The 25,941-nt window shown below is 41.7% G+C and overlaps 1 protein-coding gene across 1 annotated transcript; it reads left to right on the forward strand.

Annotated features, from left to right (window-relative positions):
* The first annotated feature begins 3,380 nt into the window (after positions 1-3,380).
* LOC101167278 (zinc finger E-box-binding homeobox 2) lies at positions 3,381-25,628 on the forward strand. Its single transcript, XM_023950807.1, has 6 exons — positions 3,381-3,487; positions 4,936-5,150; positions 11,120-11,228; positions 12,898-14,789; positions 17,522-17,624; positions 22,838-25,628. The coding sequence occupies exons 2-6, from the start codon at positions 5,034-5,036 to the stop codon at positions 23,377-23,379; spliced, it is 2,763 nt and encodes a 920-aa protein (XP_023806575.1). The 5' UTR covers positions 3,381-3,487; positions 4,936-5,033; the 3' UTR covers positions 23,380-25,628.
* The last annotated feature ends 313 nt before the right edge of the window (positions 25,629-25,941 follow it).

Raw genomic sequence — 25,941 nt, forward strand, 5'->3', positions numbered from 1 at the left:
TTAGGGTTTGCACTGTGACATTTCAGTGTCCATAAAGGTTAAGACGGCTCATTTGACGTTCCTGCTAGGAAAACCCGGTTTTTACAGAACTTTAACTTGTGTTTAACTTAAAGAAAAGCTGAATCCGAATTCTACTCCTACCCCTACGGCTTATCCCTATCCCTCCAATTGTGGGGGCATTTGGAGGGTAGATTTATTCAGAATGGTTTTTTAAGGGCTAACCCGGCAGAGGTTGATCTGCGTTGCATTGTGCCGCAGATAAACACATTTTTTCACATGGGTGTCCTCTGATGCAGAGGTTTACATTCAAATGTAAGTAATGAATTTTTTTTAAGCTGTATTTTTTTTTTGCGCTAACGTAGCTGAAACTATCCACGACTAAATCGAGTAGAAGCAAAGTCTGACAATGTCTTTACAGACAGATCCACTGAGAACTGCCAAGACATTTTATCTACAACCAAATTAGAACAAATTTGGTGTTTTTCAATAATATTCTTCCCAATGTTCCTTTCCTGCTTAGGTTCCCATTGGGAATTGAAGATTGCTTTGTCCAGTTCATCCCACAGCAGCACGATGAGGTTCAAGTCAAAAGACTACGCTGCCCATTCCTTTTGTTGTTCAAGTTTACCGTCTTTTGGTTCTCTGGTAGTTCTGGCAGAGACTGGATTTATGTTTTGGGTCGTCATGTTGCTGGTAAAGCCCTGACCAGCAAGAAGGAAGGAACTGCATGCTGTTGCAGAAAAGTGTGGTAGCCATGTTTGTTCAGGAGTCTGTCCATGAACAAGTTATCAACCCTGAATCCAGCTAACCTGCCCCATATCACCTTCTTCATCTGGACACGGTCTGCAGTAGTCTGGCTTTTTCTGGTCTTCATGTTTCTCTTTGTCTTATTCTGCCATTTTAGCAAAGGACAAAGTCCAGACTAAGGCCGAATCCAAATTGCTTTCCTGCCCTTCTGGCTCTGCTATTCCAGCATGTTGTCATCTTTCAGCTTCTCCTCCAGCTTCCTTCTGTATGCCTCTTTGGCGTCCTTCATTCAGGCTGTGATGTGGACGAGAATCTGTGGCCAGACAGACAGCAGCGTGAGGACGATGGCCAGGATAGGGAGGGTGAGGACAGCGACCAGTGAAGAACTGTTGGTTATGAAACTGAAGCATTATTTACAGCACTGTAGGCTGCAGATCATTTTCATTGTTTTTTTGTTTGTGTTTAAATTATAAAGTATATTATGCTGTATACATTTTCTTTTTACTCCGATGTATGAAAGTTACTTTATGTGTGTGAATGATAATGGTTACAATTTCCTTGGCAGTATGAGTGCAACGTGTGCTGTTATACCTAAGAGGCTACTCTCACCCTAAAATCCTTTTTCTTTTTTCAGTTTTATACAAAATTGTATTCTGTTAACTATACAAAAACAGTAAAGTAACCATCGTCAATGAAGGACTGAGCTACGACTGAGAGGTGGACATGAGGGATAATTCAATGGTCCTCTGCTATAGTGACAAACATGTCATCATTCTGACTTGCAGTGCTTATACAATGCCAAAGGGATGAAGTATTTTGGGGGCACTGACTGTTTGAATGAGAAAGAAATGTAGTTTTGACACATGAGTGAATTGTGTTGGGAGAGATGTGAGCTTTTGCAGGTGAACCATGGTGTTGTGCTGAACCATCCACATTATTTTGACAAAAGCACCAAGAGTGTTGAGAACGTCCAGTCTGATCAAGAAATGAGCCAAAGCTATTGAGAAGGATCTTTGCCTTTTTGGTGGCACTGACTGTTTATATGGGAAAGGAATTTAATTTTGAAGCATGAATGAACAGTAAGACTGTTTTCCAAATGATATTAGAATTTTCAGAATGTAATTTCTGTTTCAAGAGATGAGCTAAACCAATGGAGAAAAACTGTAATGTATATCTCTCACTCACAGTCACACACAAAAATGTCACGACTGGCTATTGTGCCAGTTCAGCCCCTTTTAAATCCAGCTGTTTCTCCTGTATTTCTGTCTTTTAGTGCTTAGCTATGATCCTGTGGTGGAGACAAACTCTGGGTCAAACGAGGACAACTTAGCACCACTGAGTGATGACAGCAGCTTCTCAAGCAGGACAGCAGAGGGAGGAGGAGGAAGTGAGGATGAGGAGGCAGCTAGCCCAGGTGGTTTGCTGGCTCTGGATGTATCACCTAGAGAGGCCAATGGCCTGCTGTCTTACCAGGTCCAAAGTGAAGACAGCAGCCACCTCAGTGAGTATTCATACATTAAGTTTAGAGTTTTCTCTCCTGTTTTTCAGAATGTTATTTCACCCCATAAATAAGTAAGTATAACTTGGGATACATGAACAAATAGTAAAACAACTAAATAAATAATTTCCATTTCACTCAAATCCATAAAGGGATTAATTTCATTCGTTAAATACTTTAAGCTGCCATAAGATGGTTTTAGCACATTTAGGATAACCATTTATTGCAATTTTTGCCATCTTGAGCGATATGCGTATTCCACAGCTTGAAATTGCGATAACAATAAATTTGCGATTTATTGTACAGGCCTGCTTACGATTATAGATCAAAAATATTGTGACGTTTTTTAGAATAGAATAGAAATTTGCTTTTGGATGGTGGGTGGGACTGTTGGCGTGGAAGTTAGCCTAGCTAATTCCCCAGCATCCCTTTGTTCACACTCTCTACCGCTAGCGACAAGTGCCTCACAAGCTAAGTTAACATTAGCACAGCAGAAAAACAACAGCAGTAATATCAGAGGTATCCAGCCGCAGAGTCCAGCTCAACCGTGGAAATTAAAACAAACATAGATCTATTTGTCTGCAAGTGCAAACACAGATTTAGAATCGGAGCGGAGAAAGCGAGACTTCGGTCCGCCCATGGCAGTACCGGTGTCATACACATTAGGTTTTCATCTGCTCCTCATCCAATAAAGAAGTACTGAGAGATTAATTCTTAAATCCTTTATACATGTCCTCCATCATGAAAAAAGGTGACAAGAACATGTTAAAAACACCAAAAACACCAATTTCATTGGAGTGGGCCTGTAAACATGATTAAAAAGGAATATTAAATAGCATTGTAATTTTTTCTAAAATTGCTGTCAGATGCGTTCTATTTAAATATTTCTCTGTTCAGTTTTATGATCTTTTTGAAGCATGTAAGTGTATTTTACTTTACCTCCTTATCTTGAGCTGATTTTTCAGACAGACAGACAGACGCTGTGAAATACAAAACTGTGAGTGATCTCATAGTAACTTTCTTATCCTACTCTTGTCACGCACTCAGCAAAGCCGTTGGATCGAGGTTCCAAGCCCAATGATTACTTTCTGAAAGAGGAATTTGAAGACAGTGATGATGATTCAGCAGCCATTGTTGAGTACCTTCAGCGCAGTGACACCATCATTATTTACCCAGAAGCTCCAGAGGAGGCAAAAACACTGAGAACAGCGGAGGCAACAAGCCCAAAAGAGAACAAGCACGGTGAGCAGAAAAGAACAGAACGATGACAGAATAACACTGAAAAAACAGGATACAGACAGCAAAGCTTGAAAACAGCAACATGACAACTACAGGAATGCTTTAAAAAGAAAAGAAGACAGATTTTTATAGATATGAAGGTGCTTGTTTTTTTATTGGAAGGTTGTCGCTGAGAAAAGTGTATCCAGACAGCATAGGGCAGTGTTGTGAGGATGACTCAGATGGTGATGAAGAGAACAATTACTGTAATTACTATAAAAATATCTTTAAATATAAAGGAAAAGGAAGAGTAGTGGAAGCTAGACTGAGGTACATTTGTGAGCAGGAGGAGGGTTTCATGCAGAGAAAGAGAAGCACAGATGTTTGCTTTGAGGAGGTCAGGAGGAGGTCAGGAGGAGCTGCGTGGTGTCTGTGTAGATCCAGAGAGAGGAGCCGTGGTTTGGAGGAGGAAGTCTGGAGCAACAGAGAAGAATGTTGGAGATGTTCAGGACATGGATGAGAGCTGGAAGGCAGAGGTGAAGCAGAGGAGGTGGAGGTGGGACTGACCCAAGGATCAGCTTTGAGCTCCTTCATGTTTGCAGATGACACTGTGGTCTGTAGTGAGAGCAGGAAGCAGGTGGAGGAACATCTACAGAGGTGGAGGTTTGCTCTGGAAAGACAGACAGAGAATCCATGTGTAAATGAGAGGAGCTGAAGAGGACAGGTAGTTCCAGGGAGCAGAGGTGGAGAAGGTGGAGAACTTCTTAGGGTCAACAGAACAAGAGTGGAGGAAAGAGGTGGAGAGGTATGTTCATGCAGGTTGGAACGGATGGAGGAAGGTTCCAGATGGATGTGTCACCAAAGGAAAGATGTAGGAGTGTGAGGTGAGAGCAGCCATGCTGTTGGTTTAGAGACTGTGACGCAGAAACAGGAGGCAGAGCTGGAGGCAGCAGAGATGAAGATGTTGTGGTTCTCTTTGGGACCAGGATGGATCAGGAATGAGGACATCAGAGGAACAGATCAGGGTGGATGATTTGGAGATGGTCTGGACTTATTAAGAGGAGAAACAGTGATTATGTTGGTGAGAGGAAAGAGGTCTAGAGGAACCAAAGAGGAGGTTCATGGAGGTAGAGAAGGAGGACACGAGGGTGGTTAGTGTGTGAGGAGCGCGCAGAGAAGAAGATTACTCATTTTTAATGACTGAGCATCTCTAGCAACAAAGCTGAAAACGGGTATCAGTGTGTCACGAAAACACAACAGCAATGATGAACAATGAGGATACAACATAATGACAAACTGATCACCACAACTCATTTTGTACACATACTTGATGAGCTTTTTTTCCCTTTAATGTTTCATTAAATAAGTCTGTTAAACAGATTGATGGTAGATTAAGGATGACTTTAAAACAACAGAATGATTGGTTTACATGGTTTCAAGCATGCATTCCTAACCTTTAAACTCCTCCTTAGGCTCGCTCTCTGATCCCACAGATGACTTTGCTCAACTTCTCACATGTCCGTATTGTGAACGAGGCTACAAAAGACTGACATCTCTGAAGGAGCACATCATGAACCGGCATAAGAGGAACGACGAGAGCTTTGCTTGCCAGCTGTGCACGGGCACCTTTGACTCCAGCTCTCTGTTGGACCGTCATATGACAACACACAAGCTTGGAAGAGAAAAGGTCAGCTTCTCATTTTCCCATAGACCTGAAACTTCCGAGAGATGTTTGTACTTTAAACTTTTGTCGATGTGTTTCTGCACTTGCTCTGCCACTATTTACCATTTGGATGAATCTTTGCAACAGATCACTTCAGAGTAATTTGGTTTAATTTGCTCCAATAGGAAAATCATTTTGTCAAAATTTAGACCAAAAATGTCAACAAATGCCCTGAGATGACCTTTCAAACTGTTCAGTTGAGTCATGTCCATGTAATGTATGTCACAGCATATTTTCCTGAGAATTCCTGATGCTGTGAACCTAACCAAGGGGCCCCTGGCCTCGTTGCCTTTGGGGGAGGCCGTGGTGGGGCCATAGAGCGGTCAACTTCTGATCATAAGATCACAAGCTCGGTTCCTGCCTTGCCTGAAGCAACAAAAAAGGCACTTTTTGACACGTCAAAGTGTCACGGGCAAGACACTGAACCCCAGACTGATGGGCTGATGCCAGTGTTCGGCAGCGGAGCCACCGTCAGTGTGTGAATGTGTGTGTGGATGAATGGGACTGTAAGGCACTTTGGGCCTTCAAGGAAGATAGTAAAGCATTTTATAAGAATACGCCATTTACCATAATTTACACACGTAGTTCTGTTAGCCACTGCAGGGCAAAATCAGGGAAAAGTGTGGTGATCAATATGCAGGCAAACCTGCTGTGTTAGAGCGTTATTTCAAATTGTTTGGTGTTAAATTCCTTTTACAAACCGATAAATCTTATTAAGGTCAGTAACTAAACCCATTCAATTCACCAATTACACCATGAGCATAATGGGATTTGCTGTAATCTGCCAATAGCTTCAGATCTTGTTCTTCATCCTCTTATAAAAAACAACAGTGAAAAAGGTTATAAGGCAGCGCTATTTGAGCGGCACGGCGTGATTTGGGCAGCATGCCCAGAGTTCAAATATTTGAACTTTGGTGAGGTCACTGCGTCACATCCACCATTTAAGGACCCATCCATGCATCCATCCAAACATCCATCCATCCATCCAAACATTTGATTTTGATTTGAATTTGATTTGAAATGGTTTATTTCAAGCAATCAAATAGAAATAATACACAAAACAATATAATCATCAGTTATACATTCATACGGTAACTAATCAAACTTAGGATAATTAGACATATTAATAAATATTGCTTGAAAGGGAGTGGAAGGAAGCGAACTTATATAATCCCACCCCGTTATACTATAACCATTTTATTACATGATTTATCAATATCCGGTTCCTAGGTTTTATCAGACAGAATTAATAATCATAAGGTTTCAATAAAGCACATGCCAAAGATGAATTACTTAAGTACTACGTCAAAAATAACTATTTTAGAAATCAACATGGCAAATGCAGCATCTGAAATATATGCAAATTATATTAAAACATAATACTATATCAGTAAAATAGACACAACACTGTTTCAGGAATTTTCATAGCAAAAATTTCATCAAGTATCAAAAGTTAAAAACATGTGCAAAGTTATGCTACATTAGGAAAGATTTTTGAATCAATTTATCAATTTTAAGAGCTAGTGAAGTACTATCATCAAAAGTCAATCAATTTAACAATTTTCAAAGGTGATTAATCATTTGTTTTTACGGAGCCCGTGTCCTGACATTAAGATATAAAAATATATCTTGTTCCCACAGATTAATATCTTGTTCCCACAGGTTATTATGTCGTTCGCACGAAATACTATTCCGTTCCCACAAGATACTATTCCGTTCCCACAAGATACTATTCCGTTCCCACAAGATACTATTGCGTTCCCTCAAAATACTATTCCGTTCCCTCGAAATGATTAACTCGTGCGAACGCAATAATTATGTCGTTCGAACGCAATAATTAATCCGTTCGAACGCAATAATTATTCACGTCATAAGTCATTCACGCGGATATGCTCTCTGTACGCCGGCAAAACTAAGCCGCTTTCAGCGGTAACTTCCGTGTCTCTGTGACCCATATTCGTTCAAAAAAGGAACATGAAAAACAAAAATGATCACTTTATTACCGTCTCAATGAATATAAGAAAAATATCAATAGATTTATGATAACTAGGCTGCTTTGTCACACGATAGCTCCTGCTAGGCTACCACTAGCTCCGCCGCAGAGCTCTTTGATGTATGCCGGCATTTGGGCAACTGGCTGGTCTGTTGTCAGACAGCTGATATTGTAGTTTAGGGTCGAACAGGAATAATAATATTCAGGACTTGTCTTTTATTAACTTTAGCAGTCAGTCGCTTTACATTCGAAGGCTATAAGGATACATGCTAACTGACTAGCCGATCATATCCTGTTATTAATTTACGTCATAGATTTACAAATCTTTGATTTATTACTCCACGTTGTTTCAGACGACCGTGATCAAGCAATTCTCAAAGTCTTTCATGGTGTTCACGACCAGAACCTTGGACCGGTCCTCTGGACCGAGTTACTTGACGTAAATCCTGCAGCCTTTAACCCAAGTGTTCTCAATCTGCTTACGCTTCCTGAGAAGCCGTGCATGTTTTGAGATTTCAGCATTCCTTCTGGTCAGATGGTCGTTCAGATAAGCAGCCGAACCTTTCAGGTGTTTCCTTTGGTTCATCAAAGCTAGCTTGTGTTTGTGATTCACAAACCTGATGAGGATCGCTGGTTTATCCGTCTCCGTTCTCCTGGGGAGCAGGTGGCAGGTCTCGATGGTATTGAGATCCAGGGAAATCCCTTTAGATGTGAGAAATGAAAGTATTTGCTGTTCCAGCGACGCTGCACCGAACTCCGTATTAGAACTGCTAGCTACGCTAGCGCTAGCATTAGCAGTGCTAGCTCCTGCTGCATTCAGCTTCGCTCGAGGCTTGATTGGTACTCCAGTGAGAATGACATTATTCATCCTTACTTGCTGTTCCACATCGTCCAGTCTTTTCTCCAGAATCTCGACCCGGTTTTCTCGCTGCTCGTTTTGAGCCCGAAATCTTCGGAACTCTTCCATCATCTCCCAGAGCGGTTTTAGCTTAGCGAACACTTGATCCATAAAACTTTTCAGCGTTTCTTGAATAATGTCAAGAGACTTTTTGAGCTCTTCATATTCCTGGGGTTTCTTCGGGGGCATGGTCAGCTCTCTTTTTTGGAGAAAAATCATCTTTTTAAGTAATTTGAAGATAGATGTATTCGCAGAGAGGCACGCCACACGTCCTGCTGTGTAACCCGGAACCGGAAAATCCATCCATCCATCCATCCATCCATCCATCCATCCATCCATCCATCCATCCATCCATCCATACATCCATCCATCCATCCATCCAAACATCCAAACATCCAAACATCCATCCATCCATCCATCCATCCATCCATCCATCATAACATCCAAACATCCATCCATCCATCCATCCATCCATCCATCCATCCAAACATCCATCCATCCATCCATCCATCCATCCATCCATCCATCCAAACATCCAAACATCCATCCATCCATCCATCCATCCAAACATCCATCCATCCATCCATCCATCCATCCATCCATCCATCCATCCATCATAACATCCAAACATCCATCCATCCATCCATCCATCCATCCAAACATCCATCCATCCATCCATCCATCCATCCATCCATCCATCCATCCATCCATCCATCCAAACATCCAAACATCCATCCATCCATCCATCCATCCAAACATCCAAACATCCATCCATCCATCCATCCATCCATCCATCCATCCATCCATCCAAACATCCAAACATCCATCCATCCATCCATCCATCCATCCATCCATCCAAACATCCATCCATCCATCCATCCATCCATCCATCCATCCAAACATCCATCCATCCATCCATCCATCCATCCAAACATCCATCCATCCATCCATCCAAACATCCAAACATCCATCCATCCATCCATCCAAACATCCATCCATCCAAGCATCCATCCATCCAAGCATCCATCCAAACATCCATCCATCCGTCCGTCCAAACATCCATCCATCCAAACATCCATACATCCAAACATTCATCCATCCATATATCCATCCATCCATCCATCCAAACATCCATCCATCCATATATCCATCCATCCATCCAAACATCCATCCATCCATATATCCATCCAAACATCCATCCATCCATCCATCCATCCATCCATCCATCCATCCATCCATCCATCCATCCATCCAAACATCCATACATCCAAACATCCATACATCCAAACATCCATCCATCCATATATCCATCCATCCATCCATCCATCCAAACATCCATCCATCCATATATCCATCCATCAATCCAAACATCCATCCATCCATATATCCATCCATCCATCCAAACATCCATCCATCCATCCATCCAAACATCCAAACATCCATCCATCCATCCATCCATCCATCCAAACATCCATCCATCCAAACATCCAAACATCCATCCATCCATCCATCCAAACATCCATCCATCCAAGCATCCATCCATCCAAACATCCATCCAAACATCCATCCATCCGTCCGTCCAAACATCCATCCATCCAAACATCCATACATCCAAACATTCATCCATCCATATATCCATCCATCCATCCATCCATATATCCATCCATCCATCCAAACATCCATCCATCCATATATCCATCCAAACATCCATCCATCCATCCATCCATCCATCCATCCATCCATCCAACCATCCATCCATCCATCCATCCATCCATCCATCCATCCATCCATCCATCCAAACATCCATCCAAACATCCATCCATCCATCCATCCATCCAAACATCCATCCATCCATATATCCATCCATCCATCATCCATCCATCCATCCAAACATCCATCCATCCAAACATCCATCCATCCATATATCCATCCAAACATCCATCCATCCATCCATCCATCCATCCAAACATCCATCCAAACATCCATCCATTTTCTTAACCTGCTGTATCCCTCTGGGTTTCCAGAGCCGTCCTGGCTAGTGTTGACGACGGTACACCGTGGACCGTCTGTCGCAGGGCCGATGGGGCTAGAGTTTGCTCTGGTCTCCTGAACTTTGTGATATTTTTCTTTTTTTCATCAAGGCAAAAATAAAAAGATCCTCTAACTTTTATCAACTTTCCCAGTCTCTGGTAAATGCGGGACAAACTCGGTCAGAGAGAGGCGGAAATCGCAGAAGCGTCCGTCTACTTCCGTCAGCAGCGGGAGAGTCTCTGATGATCTCATGAACCCAGACATAGAAACCTGAGCATTACTCAAGTTTTTGTAGAACTTTTCAAAATAAATAAACCTGATCTCTTAACATCGTCTGTATCTTCCATGTATGCTAAATTAGGTAAACACAGACACCAATCTATGTAGCGATCAGGCTAAAAACATTAGCTGGTAGCTTCTCCCACATACAGCAGGGGCGTTGAGCTATGAACATCTTTTTGGACAGGCGGCGAGCAGAGAATTTGCCATTCAGCTGACGCTAATTTGACGCGAAATGCATTTGGTGTGAACGCAGCTTTATGGTCTGAAAACTGGCTGATTTGGATCCAGTCTCACCTCAATTCGGGCAGAGTCGCTCCAAGTTAACATCCAGTTTGATCTGCACAAGTTCAAGAACAGAAACCACTGTGATTAGTTGGGCAGGGGAAGGCTGCAGTCAAACATCTTTCAGAATGTTGTAGTTTGATTTGTTATACATGCAGTCCTTCAACTGTTTGTCAATGAGTTAAACAAAGTTTAGAATTACTTGACAGGCTAAAGTCTCATTCACCCATGCACACACACATTAATGGTGGTTGGGCTGCCATGCTATGGCATTAGCAGCGTAGGGGTTCAGTGCCTTGCCCAAGGGTATTTCAACAAATGGGCAGGCAGAGCGGAAATCAAACCTGTGCCCTTTCCATCTTCCATGTCACATCTGCATCATTGGCTTTCTGCCTTGTCTGCACCACTGCTGGCCCCTCCTCTTTAAATCTGTTTGTTTCTTCACAGCCACCCCCCCTCAGTGAAGAAGCTGAAAACCGCAAGTTTAAATGCAGCGAGTGTGGAAAAGCTTTCAAGTACAAGCACCACCTGAAGGAGCATCTTCGCATTCACAGCGGTCAGTGGTGGAGTGTGCGACCGCTGTCTTCACAGGGATGACTTTTCCTGCCAGTACTTCTATGAGCATGTTTCCATCACCTCATCCTGCTGAAATCAGACTTCCTACACTGGCAAACACTTTAGAGATCCACTGATGTTTTTTTGTCATGACTATCTTTATATAGGTGTCAGGTGATCGGCTGCTCCTGGAAAAGCTGAAGTCAAAGCCTAAGCTCAGACGGACAGAACATTTGCTGTTGCTGCACCCAACCTTTGGAATAGTTATGCACATTCACAAGCGCCGTCCCTGACCATTTCTAAAAACATCTTTAAAGTCTGAACATGATTTTTTTTGCATCAGGGCCGTCCTTTGTCACTGTTAAGTCAATGTAAAAACACAATCAGAGGATCGTGGGGGGACATGCTGCAGATTTGTCTGCTGCACATCCATAATGCTGGTCTCCCGTTCCACCACATCCCAAAGCTTCTCTATTGGATTCTGGTGACTGTGGAGGCCGTTTGAGTCCAGAGAACTCATCGTCATGTTCTAGAAACCAGTCTGAGATGATTCCAGCTTGATGACAGTGGAACCTTAAGGCCTGTTCACACCGGAACGAATTTCGCGCGCGATATTCGCCGACGTTTAACGCCTCGTGACTAAACAAAGGGCACCAATGTGAGTGTGCACACCGCCGCGAAAAAACGCCACGCGTCAAAGCATCAAAAAAAAAACGCCTCGGGTTCGTTTTTTTGGTTTGACGCGCCACGTCGAAAACTATACGACCAATGAGAACGGCGCTATTGCATACGTGTCTGGAGCTTCTGAAGTTACAGTAAAACACAACTTGAGGGCGCTCAAACACGAAACTGCCTTTCTGAGCGCACATACCAGCGAAGAAAATAGACGCCAAGTAGCGTCTACACTGCCATGAAGAAATAATGACGGACATTCTAAAATATCCCCGAACCAAGCACCAGTTGGAGCAACTGGTGCTTGAAATATTCATGTTTTCTTTTTCTTATTCTGACTAGCGCGTAAATACTTGCTCTCTTCTTCTGAGTGAAAAGCGACTTTAAGAAGCGTAAAGTTGTGCAGCGCCGCCTTGTGTACAGGAGTATTTCTGTTTACATTAAGCGCCATCTAATGTCAGGAAATGAAATTGCATGTTCGCTCGGCTCATCGTCAGCGAAAATCGCCTGGGTGTGAACACAAAAAACGTGTTGAAAAACGCTGGCGAATAACGCCTGGCGAATATTCGTCCCGGTGTGTACGGGCCTTTATCCTGCTGGAAGTAGCATCAGAAGATGGTCCACTGTGGTCAGAAAGGGATGGACACGGTCAGCAACAATACTCAGGAAGGCTGTAGTGTTGGAACCATGCTCAACTGGTACTAAGGGGACCAAAGTGTGCCAATAACCTTTCTTTCCCATTCTAATGCTCGGTGTGAACTGCAACAGATCCTCTTGACCATGTCTGCAGGCCTGAATGCATAGAGTTGCTGCTATGTGATTGGCTGATTAGAAATTTGTATTCATGAGCAGGTGGACAGGTGTGCCTATAAAGGGGCCAGTGAGTGTATAATATAGTAAAAATTGACCTTCTGACTGTAAAAAGCAAAATGTTGACTACAGAAGAAAAAAAACTGTGTTTTAGTACAAAGTTAATTTTTTTTCTTTATATATTTCAGGTGAAAAGCCATATGAATGCTCAAACTGTAAGAAGCGCTTCTCTCACTCTGGATCTTACAGTTCCCATATCAGCAGCAAAAAATGCATTGGCCTGCTAACTCTCAATGGACAAGTACATAATGGAAATTTTAGCAAATCCTGTTCCTTCCCAAGGTCAAGAACTTTGTCTCCTGAAAGTCCAACAATTCCTCGTCTACACCCCAAACTGGAAAATGGCCAACCCCTCTTTTCCCAAATTCAACAAGGTCAACCTCATGTCAGAGGTGAACCAAATTATTTAAGTGATTATCATCTGTTAATGGCATCACAACATGTTTTTGAGGGTACAAGGGTATACCTAAATGGTCATGGCTTAAGCTCTCTGGGGATCCACAGTTCTCCTCAGAGCTCTCTTTCACATTTGGGAAGCATGGAGGTAGACCTACCTCTCCTGAGCTACACGGGCCCCCCCGTGAGCAGCCTAAGTGAGGTTCAGAAACTTCTTCATATTATGGACAACAATGGATGCCGGCAGAACCCAGAGAAGATGTCCCAGATGAAGGCATATATGAAAGAGCTGGAGGCACAGATCCAAGCCCAGGCTGGCTTTCCGGCAGTGACTCACAGTAGCCCCACCAGAAGCATCACTGACTACACTCTGAAGAAGGTCAGAGAGGCCAAGAGTCTGATCAACAAAGAAAAGAAACAAGTGCGCGACAAGAAGGAGAAATCAAATCACTCAGGTTTTCTTTGCAGCGAAGAAAAGTCACTTGATGAACAGACGCTGTTCCTCCCATTCTGCTGCCAGTTCTGCAAACAGACATTCCCTGGTCCCATTGCACTCCATCAACATGAGCGATATTTGTGCAAAATGAATGAAGAAATCAGAGGAGTCCTGGAACCAGCAGAGAACTTGCTGTCTGGCCGCCAAAGGACTCTAGTCGATGAACTGTCCCTTAGCAATGGGGCGACCAGCCCCACTCACCTTTTAAAGGACCACTTTTCAGTGCTTAATGCTTGTTTTGCTGTGAATACAGAGCCTAGTATTGAGGAAGTGGGGAAACTGTCACATGCTGTTGCTGGTCCTCAAGAGTTTGTCAAGGAGTGGTTTGCCAATTATGAGAGTCAAAACCACCAAATGGGAAGTGTAAGAAAAAAGTCACTTCTTCCTAATCATAGTGCTCATGATCATCACTTAGGCCATTCTCCAAAATCACTTCTCACTGTAGATATGCACTGTGGGTTAACCAATGGCAACAGCTCCCAGAAACCTGAAAAAACTAACCACTTTGGTGCTTCTAGGCAACCAGCAGGGGTGATGCCACATGAGCTCCCAGACATCTTAAAGGACAACACCTTATCTCCCCTCAACTTATCCAACTTTCCATCCCACTCCACTTTCTCCAAAAACTCACAGATTAGGTCGAACACTCCAAGCAGCCTCATCTCTGAGGAGACTCTTTGGGACATACCACTGGATCTGTCGTTGCCCAGAAATGTGAAACAGAAACTTGTTTCTGTGGCAGAAAAACAAGTAAGACCTAAAGGTTTGATGCCCGAATGTAACGTGAAGTTAGCAGAAAAAGAGCAGGCTTGTGTACCTTCAGATCTCATCAGCGTAAAGACGGAGGTATTGGACTCTGACATCAAAGGGAATTTTGGTCACCAACCGGAGAACAGTGCCAGCCCTCTCTTTGGAATTGATCCCTTCTACGGTGGCTCCGCATATACTCCCCTGTCACCTCATGGAGCATTTACGCCACCTACCTTTAGGTCTTCCACGCAGTCCACAAATGTGGGCCTTAGGGGCTTCTCAGGCCTCAATCCCATGAGTCTGCTGCCTCACATGGCCTACACCTACACTGCTGGTACCACATTTGCTGAAATGCAACAACAGAAGTACCAGCATAAAGTAAGTTTACCAGTGAAACCAGATCTCCTTGTAAATGTTGCCTTCTTATGCTAGCTCCTAAAGGTTGATTTCACGCTCGTTTGCTTACAGATGATGTTTCCTTCTAGGACAACTTAGTTAGATTTTAAACAACTGTCAGATTAAAACATAAAACTTAAAAAACATCTAAAGCATGTCCTAAGTGTAGGGATGAATGCAGCATGGACAGGCAGTGCCCTTTGGATGAACATCTACATGTGAAAGCTAAAGTAACAAACCTGAAGCAACTATTTATCTCTTTTTGTTTTTTTAACCCTTCTTCAACCTCTTTACCCCTTTTTCCTTTCTTGTACCCCTTGCCCCCCCATGTCCTACTGTCCCATTCTGTCTTCTGTCTTCCATCCAGAACAAAACGAAATTCACAAATATAATATGAATAAAGCTTAGCCTCAAATGTGAAAGGGATTTATACAAATATACATCTTGTGTGTCAGAAGATCCATAAACCCCTCTTGTAACAGTAAAATCTGTCCAACACAGGAGCCTTCAGTTCTGATCTGCTTTCTCAGCTGTTGGACAGGACAAGTTAGAAAAAACAGCAAATAGAAGAAGTTTAAAATGAATAAATAAAACATCTAAGGCAGGTCATTTTCAATATAACTGTAAATGGCGTATATCCATAGAGTGCTTTCCTACCTTCTTAGAAGGCCCAAAGTGCTTTACATTCATCTGTTCACACACTGCCACGCCGCTGAACACTGGCGTCAACCTTTAACCACCGGGAGCAACGTGGGGTTCAGGGCCTAAGGGACTTTTGACACATGGACGGGCAGGACGGGAACTGAACCTGTGATGTTCTGATCAGAGGTCAACTGCTCTCTGCACCATGGCCACCTCCATAATGACATAACGCTGTGACAGAAATGTGGTTTGATGAGATCACCTTCTGGTCTTTAATAGTGGAATAAGTTTACAGCAGGAATCCAAACCAGGTAAATCGGCTGTGATAGTTTGCCAACCAAACACAACTTTTGACATTTCATAAGAGAAGTGGGCCTAAGTTTCTTTTACAGTCCGGTTTCATTGTACTTAAGGAGTAGTTTCTGTGGTAAATTCAAGGTAAATACCATGAAACATACAATGAGTGCAGACCTAAAGGTCAAGGTACTTTATTTGTACTTACCTTGTTCTTACATATGTACATATTATAAATACCCAGTATGAACCACATATGTATGAAACAAATAGTACCACATAAATACACAGTAAGTACCATGTAAGTACAGAGTAGACACAACAAAGCACCATGTAAGTACCCAGTAAGTCCCATAAAAAGTACCATGTAAACACACTGTAAGTACCCAGTAAATTCCATATAAAATACCATGTAAATAACCTGAAAGTACCCAGCAGTTACAAAAAAGTACCATGTAAATACCACTTAAGTACACTGTAAGTACTGTACTGTAAAAGAAAGCGTTACCCTGGAATTTTGTAAAATGTATTCATTCTTAAGGTTTGTGAAGAAAATACTCAAACTTTTTAAGTTTCCTATAAAATGTTTTTTTCTCTCTGCCCTCTTTTCAATTAATTTTAGCTTAAAATTTAAGAGACAGTTCAAAGCTGACATTATATGAAGACCCTGCTCAAAATGCCAGAAACAGCAAACCATGCTTTAGTAATTATGACTGTTATAATTCACTTCTATTCAAACCTTCCAGGTTGGTATAATCCAGTTTAGTCTATTCCAGTAAGACCAAACTGACCTAGCAGATTTTAATTAAATGCTCAAACAGATTACATTGGAAGGTTTTTAGTGTTATTCCCTAATAGTGACTGTGGAAAGGAAAACCTGCTATATATAAAAGGGTGGGAAGAAACCTCCAGTACAACCACTCATTCTAGAGAACCTTGTAGGTGATTGAAGTGATGAAAAAAAAGGAGAAAAAAAAGACTGATAGCAGAACAAAAAACTGACACCATCTGAAAATCACTGACACGTCAGCTAAATGACAACACTTTAGTAAGTCTACCAGTGGAGAGCAGGAAGAGGTCAAATGCAAAACGCTGACACACCTGTCAATAGACAGGAAAGATACAATTTGGTGACAGAATACAACCATGAGAAAAAGAAAGGGAGAAAACAGAGAAAGGTAGAAAATATTCAGTGAATCTGAGATTGAAAGAGACCAATGCAACGCTAAGCAGGAAATGGACAAAGGAAGTAAAGGGTGTGTACATTTTTTAAATTCCAGTCATAAACTTGACAATAATGTGAGTGTGTATATATTGGTCACTTTATTAAATATCACAGATTATGTTTTGAAAAACAAGGTTTACCAAGGTCAAATACTGAAGTTTTATTGATATATTGAGTATTTCACTCTGTTTTCTGTGTTTATGCATCTGTGAGAAACAGAATCAGAGAGGCGATTTTCAGGATGTTGCACATGTTGATTTTTCCAATTTCTGCTGGTAGAGCTCAGCCGTTCTGGTGGCTGAACATTGCTTAGCCTTGTTTAAGTTTAAGCCTTGTTACTTGCACACACACTCCTACACTTTATCCTTCATCTACACACCCCATATGTCTTTCTTTTTTCTGTTTTCCCTAATGAACTTACTTCCCCAGTTTGGGCCTTTAAGCCCTGTCCAGACTTGGGATCAAATTGGAGTTGGGGGTGGGGGGCACGAGTTGTCCAGAGCATAAGGTTAGCAAATGAGGGATTATCACTGAAGGCCTGTCTCTGTCTCAGGGGGAGCTGCTGGACAAAACGGCAGACTATCTGTCAGGCCTGGATAACCTGACAGACAGCAACTCAATGCTTTCCAGGAAGAAGATTAAGAAGACTGAAAGTGGTATGTACGCGTGTGACTTGTGCGACAAAACATTCCAGAAGACCAGTTCCCTCCTAAGACACAAATATGAGCACACAGGTATATATAACACTTGGACACTTCTTCTTAACCTGCCCTTGATGGTTTTGTGCCCCCTCTTTTCACAGTCTCTGGGTTTCTCAATCATCTTCCCTTTTTTTTGTGTGTTTGCCTTTTTGACTCGGTGCTCTGCAGACTGTGCCTATAACATGTTCCTTTCTTTTCAGCGTTCCAACAGGGTTTCTGTTGGTTATTTGTGTTAGAGGCTTAGGAGAAAATACTGATGAAACGCTCAATATCCTAACTGAAACCATTTTTGGGTAATCATTTAGTACGAAAATTGTCTATGAGCTTTCATTCAGACAGTAGCGTTAGCACTAATTGTCCCGTTGGACATTCCGTTAGCATCAAGCTAGCAGATTCTGGCTCTACTGCTGTTATGCATTTTGACACCGAGAAAGGAAAGGCAAAAAGATCAATTTCTACTTTTATGGATCGATTATTGGTTTATTAAGCTGGAGAGATTCAAATTGATTAATCTAAATGACCCTAGTGGGGGGTCTTGCCCAAGGAACCACACTGGATGAATGAGGAATGTGGGCGTTGAACAAAAAACATTCGATGGCAGGGAAAACCAAAAATTACCTTTGCTTATTCTTCTAATAATAACATAGACATGTTTGTCACCTCCAGACGACCAAAACATAAAATGGTTGCTATGGAGATAAAACCAACAGAAACTATGCTGTACCGTTTATAACAGCATTTTTGGTTATCTAGCCTGTTTGGGTGAGAAAAAAACGGTTTCATTTTTCAAATACATATTTTCACCTGTTAGTTCATGCATTAATAAATATAACAATACTAACTAAATATTTAGTGAACAAGCAAAATATTTATTTCAAGTTAATTTGTTTTATAATTACATATTTATTTTACAGACTTAATGTTTAGTTTGTAAACTAAATATTTTTATTTTTTTAAATTAAACATTTAGTTTGCAAATTAAATATTTAGATCTGACCTAAATATTTATTTTCAAAACTGAACATTTAAGCTTCATAACTTAATATTTTTGTTTAAAAAAGGATTTAAGTCTAAAATAGAGACCAACATTTTTTCAGGAATGCCACGGGTCACGGGATTCCCGTGGGATGGGGGTTTTCTCTGCCATTATTCATGGGACCGGGGTGGGACGGGTTCTAATTCTTATAGGAGCAGGACGGGAGCGGGAGCCAGCCAACTGCCTTAGAGCCGGTAATGTGAACGACAAGAGCGGCTCCTTCCTGGGAGCTGTGTATTAACTTCAATTCGCTCTCTCTCATTTTTCTCCACAAGCCGCACTGGATTGTTCAATGCACATGTGTTCGTGCTACAGTGCCAATGGCTTGCGCTGAGCGCCGGGCATGAGGGAGTATGAGGGAAAGAGGGCCAGGTGCAACAACAGGAAAAATAAGCTAAATAATAACAAATAATAAATCTAGAAGCATTTGACTGATATTGTCGATAATAAAGAGGAAAAGTCTTCAGGAAAATAATTCAACATAGAATGACCTCCACAAAAACCTCTTCAGGTACCCGAGGAAATCTTCTTCAAAACATGGCAGATGATTGAAGAAACCTTTACTGTGAATAAAAAGTCTTTTTGTGGCTTTTGTACATTTTCATTTGTATTTTCTAGGATGTGGTTGCAGTGTTTTGGGTTGTATTGCTTCAAATTTGTTAAGAAAAGTGTATTTAGGTAGAAGTAGAATTGGACCGCGCACCAGGCGGTCTGCACAGCGCTGCGTCTGCATGGGTCATCTCAAACACACTTATTGCTGCTGTTCTCTTTTTGTTCAGTCAGAGACAGTCAGAAACTTTTCTGTCTCGTCTCCTAAAAACTCTTCCGTTCCTCCACAGGTATGGTTGCAGGACCAACCATCTTTCCACTCTTCCTCCTCTTTAGCATCTTCCTCACTTCATCCTTACTGATCTTTGCTGTTTTCTGCTCCACAGCAGCCTCCTCTTCTCTGTGTTCTCTAACATGCTCCTCATTCATCAGACCTTCAAGGTTCTCCTTCCATCTTCCCGTCACACTTGTAGAACAAAGAAGGTGGAGGTTCCATAAGACAATCAAGACATATGAGGACTATTATGACAGGTTGGACAGAAAGGAGGGAGAGGTAGATGTGTACAGGTAAGACAGAAGCAGCAGGTTAGGATGAGGAAGGACATAGATGTGTTGATTGGCTCTTTAAGGGAGGAGTATAAACAGACTTCTGTTCAGAAACTCAGTGTTTCATCTGGAATGAAGAAGTTCAGGAGTTTGTTCAGAGGAAACGGTTATGCAAGAAAAAGTAGAACTCTGAGAGGACAGAAGACAGGAGAACAGGGAGATGTAGCACCTGGTGGAGGTGTTAAGGGTCAAACAAAGGGCAGATGAGGACTTGTATGACAGGTTGTACACATGCTTACCAGCCACGACTGTGCAGCTGCTGAACTCTTTCAGATTACAATGTCTGCACTAGACGTCGTCAACCTTAACAGTGCAGGTGGTCAGTTGGATGAAACACTTTGAGGATCTCCTTAAACTCGCTGCTACAGAAACAGAGGATGGGGACCCAGGAGTGGGCCGGTCCAACACACTGATGTTACCAAGCTCCGGTGGGTGGATGAGGTTGGCCCTGAGTGTCTTGATGTTGTGGTGCTTTCTTGAGGAACCTTGTATGGCTTTCTGGGACAGGATAGTTGTCCCCCTTTTCAAGAAGGAGGACTAGATAGTATGCTCCAAACCCGAAGTATCACACTCCACAGCCTCCCTGGTAAAATGTACTTCAGGATACTGGAGAAGAGAAGTTGACCGATAGTTGAACCTCTGATTGAGGAGGCGCAGTGCCATATCTGTACAGGTCGTGGAACAGCAGATCAGCTCTACACCTTACAGAGGGCCTAAGGTTCATTGCAATTGGCCTATTAATTTTACATGTGCTTTATGGACTTGGAGAAAGTGTCTGAACCTCAGCCTCACTCTGTTTTGTAATGAAGTACATCAGAATATGGAATATGGGTTTCAGGGCCCTGACAAGTGTCATCTAGCCTTTCTATGAACAGAACTGGAATTTGACTTTTGTTGTTGACAGTAACTTGAACTTGTTTTCAGTGCATGTTGGACTTTGGTAAGGATATCCTTTGTCACAGGCTCTATTTATAATTTTGATGGACAGAATATCTAGGCCCCTAGGGGCCAGATGGAATGTGGTGGTTAGAGAATCACAGGATTTGACTTCTGCTTTTGTATAAATGGTGTTGTTCTGTTGGCCTCATCAAACCAGGACCTTCAGAGTGCGCTGGGCCGGTTTGCAGGAGAGGATGAAGGGGTTCGAACGAGAGTCGGCATCTCCAAGTCTTCTTTATGAGTGAGGGGAAATGGAGTATGAGACTGACAGGCAAATCAGAGTCACTGTGTGGATTTGTTGTAGTGAAGAAGGAGTGTGTTCCTAGCCTCCCTTGAGATCATGAGATCTTGGCCTTGACCCAAAGGATAATGTCTTTGATCCTCCTCAGGGTCTCTCAACAACCAGAGAAAGTGGGAAGGGCTTCCTTTTATAGCCTCTTCTTCATCAGTGGTCCTCACCTTTTTCTTCTGTAACCATCTACTGCTTTAACCCTCTTGGTCTATCCAGAAAATTGATGGTGAACAATTACTTTTATTGATTTTAGCATGCTAAAGTATTGATTTCTATCATACTTTATCTAATCCTCTTCAGCATGACCTTACCTCCCATAACCAGTTACAAAGATAAATCCATTGGTGTTTGTTTAAGCATTGCACTGGTCCTCATGTTACTCTGCACCCTACACAAACCAAGCAGCTTCCAAAGCTTGAAATCTTTGTGTGGCTATGGACTTTGAACCGACTAAAACTGCTTAAAACACTCTGCATTAATTGGTCTCTTCTCCAGTTATATTCTGTCTGAACAAATGTCAGCTTGATTCCAATAAAACAGTTTTAGTTGGAAATTTATAGAACGTCAACAAACACATTTCATACTTTTTTTTTTTAAACACAACACGAGGTCCAGACAAATAAACACAGCTTTGATGCTGTGACATTTATTTGGGGTTATTTTATTTTGAAAGGAACTGGATTGTGTTGTAAAAGATGTCATGTTATATATAGGGGAAAAAATCAAACTTAATGTTAGAATTCTTGTAAATATTTCCAAGCTACAGTTTATACATGAATGGATTGACCACCACGGAAACACATTAAATGTCTTTTACTAAACAGGGGAAGTTGGACTGTGAGACTCTCACTGGGTTTTGGTTAGAAATTAACCCAAATGGCTCTTTTTAGATAGCAACAGAAACAGGGTGCAACAGACTGGTAAGGCAAGTTTATTTGTATAGCACAATTCGTACACAAAGTAATTCAAGGTGCTTCAGTGACTGGTGACTTGTCCGGGGGGTAACTCACCTTTGCCCAACAATAGCTGGTTTTTAGCCAGCAACCCTGTGAACCCCAAAGGAATTCAGTGGGTTCTTAAGATGAATGGATGGATGTAAAATTGCAGTATGTATTTTTTAAACTAGTGAACATTTAAAAAAAGGTTCTCTAATGGACGTCTAAAAATATCCCAAGATCATATGTGTAGATTTATAGGAGACTTCTATATGCAGATATCTTTTAGAACTCTATTGGTAGACCTGTAATAGAACAAAACAGAGTTGTGTGAGATGCCCAGTAGACTTCTACAACATATGTATATTAGTTATCTGATAGACAACATGTGTCAGTTGGGAAGAAACTATCCAAATAGCTTGTTTATAACGTTCATGGCATGATGGGACTGCAATGACGATGAGCTGTGGGAAAGTCGTCTGCTGGAGTTTTAACGGCGACGTGCAACAGACGTTTATGAATAGATGTCTGTCTATCTGCCCAGTGGGTCAATGCAAGGCTTCTTTTCTCTGCTCTAGAGTCCACTGGAATGACATCAGTTGTGTAAACGGTGGAAAAGTGACAGTAGTTGAAAGAATTATTCTTATTTAATTATTAAGAGTGATGAAGGGGGGAAATGGGTCTGATGTTGGGGCCAGCTGCCCTCCTTGCCTTGTTTATGTGAAAATATTTTTTGCAGTCGAGAGATTCACATTGACTTGATGTCAGGGTCTGTTCTAATGGTGGCTTCCTGTCTGTTGTGTGTCTGCAGGGAAACGTCCACACCAGTGTCAGACGTGCAAGAAGGCCTTCAAACACAAACACCATCTGATCGAGCACTCACGCCTGCACTCCGGGGAAAAACCCTACCAGTGCGATAAGTGTGGCAAGCGTTTTTCACACTCAGGCTCGTACTCACAACACATGAACCACCGCTACTCCTACTGCAAGAGGGAGGCCGATGAACGAGAAGCGGCCGAGAGGGAGGCACAAGAACAAGGAGTTAGTGGTTTGCTGAATGGAGGTCTAGAGCCCTCTGAAAGGATGATGGGGACAACCTACTTGCAGAAGCTGGAGCCTCTTGGATCCTTACAGCCTAATGACCAGGAGGAGCCCTGCAACAATGTGATTCTAAGAGACGGCAGGGAGACCGGAGCAGGACAGGATGAGAAAGAAGTGGACAGCAGAAAGTTGATGGAACTGACAGACAGACAGGCAGCAAGTTTTATGAAAAAGGAGGAAGAGGAGGAACAAAGCCTGATAGACATGACAACCGATGAGGAGGCTGATCAACGAGACATCACAGAGAAGTAGAGGGGACTGATGCAAAAGTCCATCTGTAGGAGAGCAATGGCGGTATTCAGACAGGAACTGAGTGACCTCAAACCTTCAAACTTCCATGAACCTATTGTTCCACCTCAAAATTCCCTTGTAGGATTGCAGTGAAAAGGCCTTTGTAGGCTCCTACGATGCTTTGGCCTGCTGTAGGGCTGGATTTGATCTGAAAAACAAAGAGGTCGTGTTTTGATGGTATCTGACAGTCTCACACTGATGTCATTCTGCATCGATAAGTCTTGATCTTAATCTGTACTTTGGATTTGTCAGGCAGTCTAAAAATATTACAAGTATTGTTGATGTTTAGTTTTTCAGCAACACATGACAGTATTTTTACTGTCTTCTGATGGTTACTGGATTTTGTTTGTTTTGTGCTCCTGTAAAAAATTTTAACTTTTTAACATAACCCTCATTCAAATCAGTTTGATTACTTACTATTGTTTATTTTGACTGTTGAAAATTGGGTATTTCTGCTAGCTTGTGCTCATGGCAGAAAAATAGGTTGGAATGACTATGAGAGTTAAAGCTGGAGTATGGACAGCTGGGGTTTCACGCTGATGAAGAAATGGTTGATGACTAAACCCTGCTAAAAGCTCAGGGTAGAAGTGGTTACCACTGAGGTCACTAGGAAGCATTTATCCATGTTCTATATTCACGTGTTCCTAGAGCCTAACCCGGCTACTGTAAGGCAAGGGCAGGCCTCACCCTGGGCAGTTCTCCAGTCATCACAGGACCACACAGAGATAAATACAGAACCACACACAACCACACTCACACCAGAAAGCCGGAGAAAACCCACCCATGCATGAATAGAAGCCGCCATCTCCACACAGAAAGGATCCTGCTGGGATTTGAACCAGAACCTTGTTGCTATAAGGCAGAGGTGCTAACCACTACACCACAATGGAACCCCTTAAAAATTTTGCGTGTAATTGTGAAAAACGATCATGTTGCAATAAGCATCTAAACAGCTTAGCGTTTTTCCACAGCTGATGTCGGATGCAGGCTGTTGGCCGGACCTCCTGCATCAGTGGATGTCAGTGGTCATTAGTCCTTTTTTGAGTTAATTTATTAGAAAAACAAATGCATTACACTTCAAATTCATGCTTGAAAGAATTCAATACGTCATAAGCGATTCCGAAGGACGATCTCCACCATCAGAGTACCAATCTAGGCAGAATTATTTTAAAATCCATAGAAAAGGAAAAAAATATAGAAAAATATACGTAGATCTGATCACTAATATAATGAATGCAATTTTAAAAACTGTGACAATTTATAGGATTGAAATCATGGCCCATTATGTTTTCTTGTCCTTAAACTTTAGTTCAAGACTCCACTTAAGGAAATTGCACTGACCTCCTTTGATGACTGCAATAGAAACATGTATTTATAAAAAGCAGTAGGGCTGCAAACAGTATTGTTTTGTAATGTGTGTCTTCCATTAATGTGAAGTTTTCTATTAGTTCCATCTTTTAATTTTATTGGTTTACCAAACACTCCTTTTATATTAGAGAAAACTGAAGAGTGGGATTTAATGTAAGTTTTTAAAATGAGAAAAGTCTTGGAAAGGTGAATCCAAACAGAGGTTTTGTACTGACTCGTCTCTGTAAAAAGCCTTGGATGCAAACCGCTGTGCGTGTGCTTTTATGAGGTGCCGTTCCCCTACAGCGGCCCACTTGACCCCTGCTCAGCTTCAGATTTTCTGGAGTATTACGTCCTTATTCAGCAGCATTTGTGTAAATAGAAGAGAAAGATTTTAGTTTGCAAACATTCGTTTGTGCACTTTCTTTGTTTTAGGATCATATTTTTGGTGATATTTTTGTTTGATTTTCCAAAACTAATGCAACTTTATCTTAGTTCTGAGTTTGCCCTTTGTAAATTATGACTGGTTTTGTATTTGATGATATTTATTCCATGCTGTACAGAGGTCCAGTTCCTTACAAACAGGCAGAACTTCATTTATTTTCTTGTAGACTATTGAAACAAAAATATGAATGGAGAAGATTAATGGTGTGAAGTAGATCTCTTGTCTTTTGTCTATTTACAGAAGAATCCAATTCTATGAAGTTTTTTACGGCTCATTATGACAGCACTGTATTTTTAGAACAAACGTGATGGTAGGGAGTAAAAAGATGATGGGGAAAAAAATCCTGAAATACGTAAAGTATAATAATTATTTGTTTTCATGGTCAAATACATTGGCCAAATAAATTGTCAACAAAGCTGTTTTTTTTTCTCTGAACTGTGTCGTGGTGAATTTTGTCAGTTAGACAGTGAAGATTAATTCTTTACACTTTACTATCAGATTGTCAGTTTTTTTTTTGTCCCAACACGAATGAGTATAATCCTGTTAAAGTACTTCTTCTACAGGCTGGGAATAATGGATCATCCTGAAAGATTGTGTATTTTAAATAATCAGTTCTATTTTACACTTTATTGCAAGTCAGACACATCTTTGATGATGTTTTTTGTGTTCATGTCAGCACTGTTACACTGACTTGAGAAACTGAGTGAGCGACCGACCCCTCCCCCTTGGCG

Source organism: Oryzias latipes, chromosome 21 (assembly GCF_002234675.1).
Source record: "Oryzias latipes chromosome 21, ASM223467v1".
Classification (NCBI taxonomy): Eukaryota; Metazoa; Chordata; class Actinopteri; order Beloniformes; family Adrianichthyidae; genus Oryzias; species Oryzias latipes.

What these genes read in the sequence shown, in the direction of transcription:
- LOC101167278 (XM_023950807.1), top strand. Translation starts at nt 5,034, where the DNA reads ATGAACCGGCATAAGAGGAACGACGAGAGCTTTGCTTGCCAGCTGTGC. An exon ending in ACAAGCTTGGAAGAGAAAAG is followed by an intron (nt 5,151 to 11,119) that starts GTCAGCTTCTCA and finishes GTTTCTTCACAG; the next exon opens with CCACCCCCCCTCAGTGAAGA. An exon ending in GATTAAGAAGACTGAAAGTG is followed by an intron (nt 17,625 to 22,837) that starts GTATGTACGCGT and finishes GTGTGTCTGCAG; the next exon opens with GGAAACGTCCACACCAGTGT.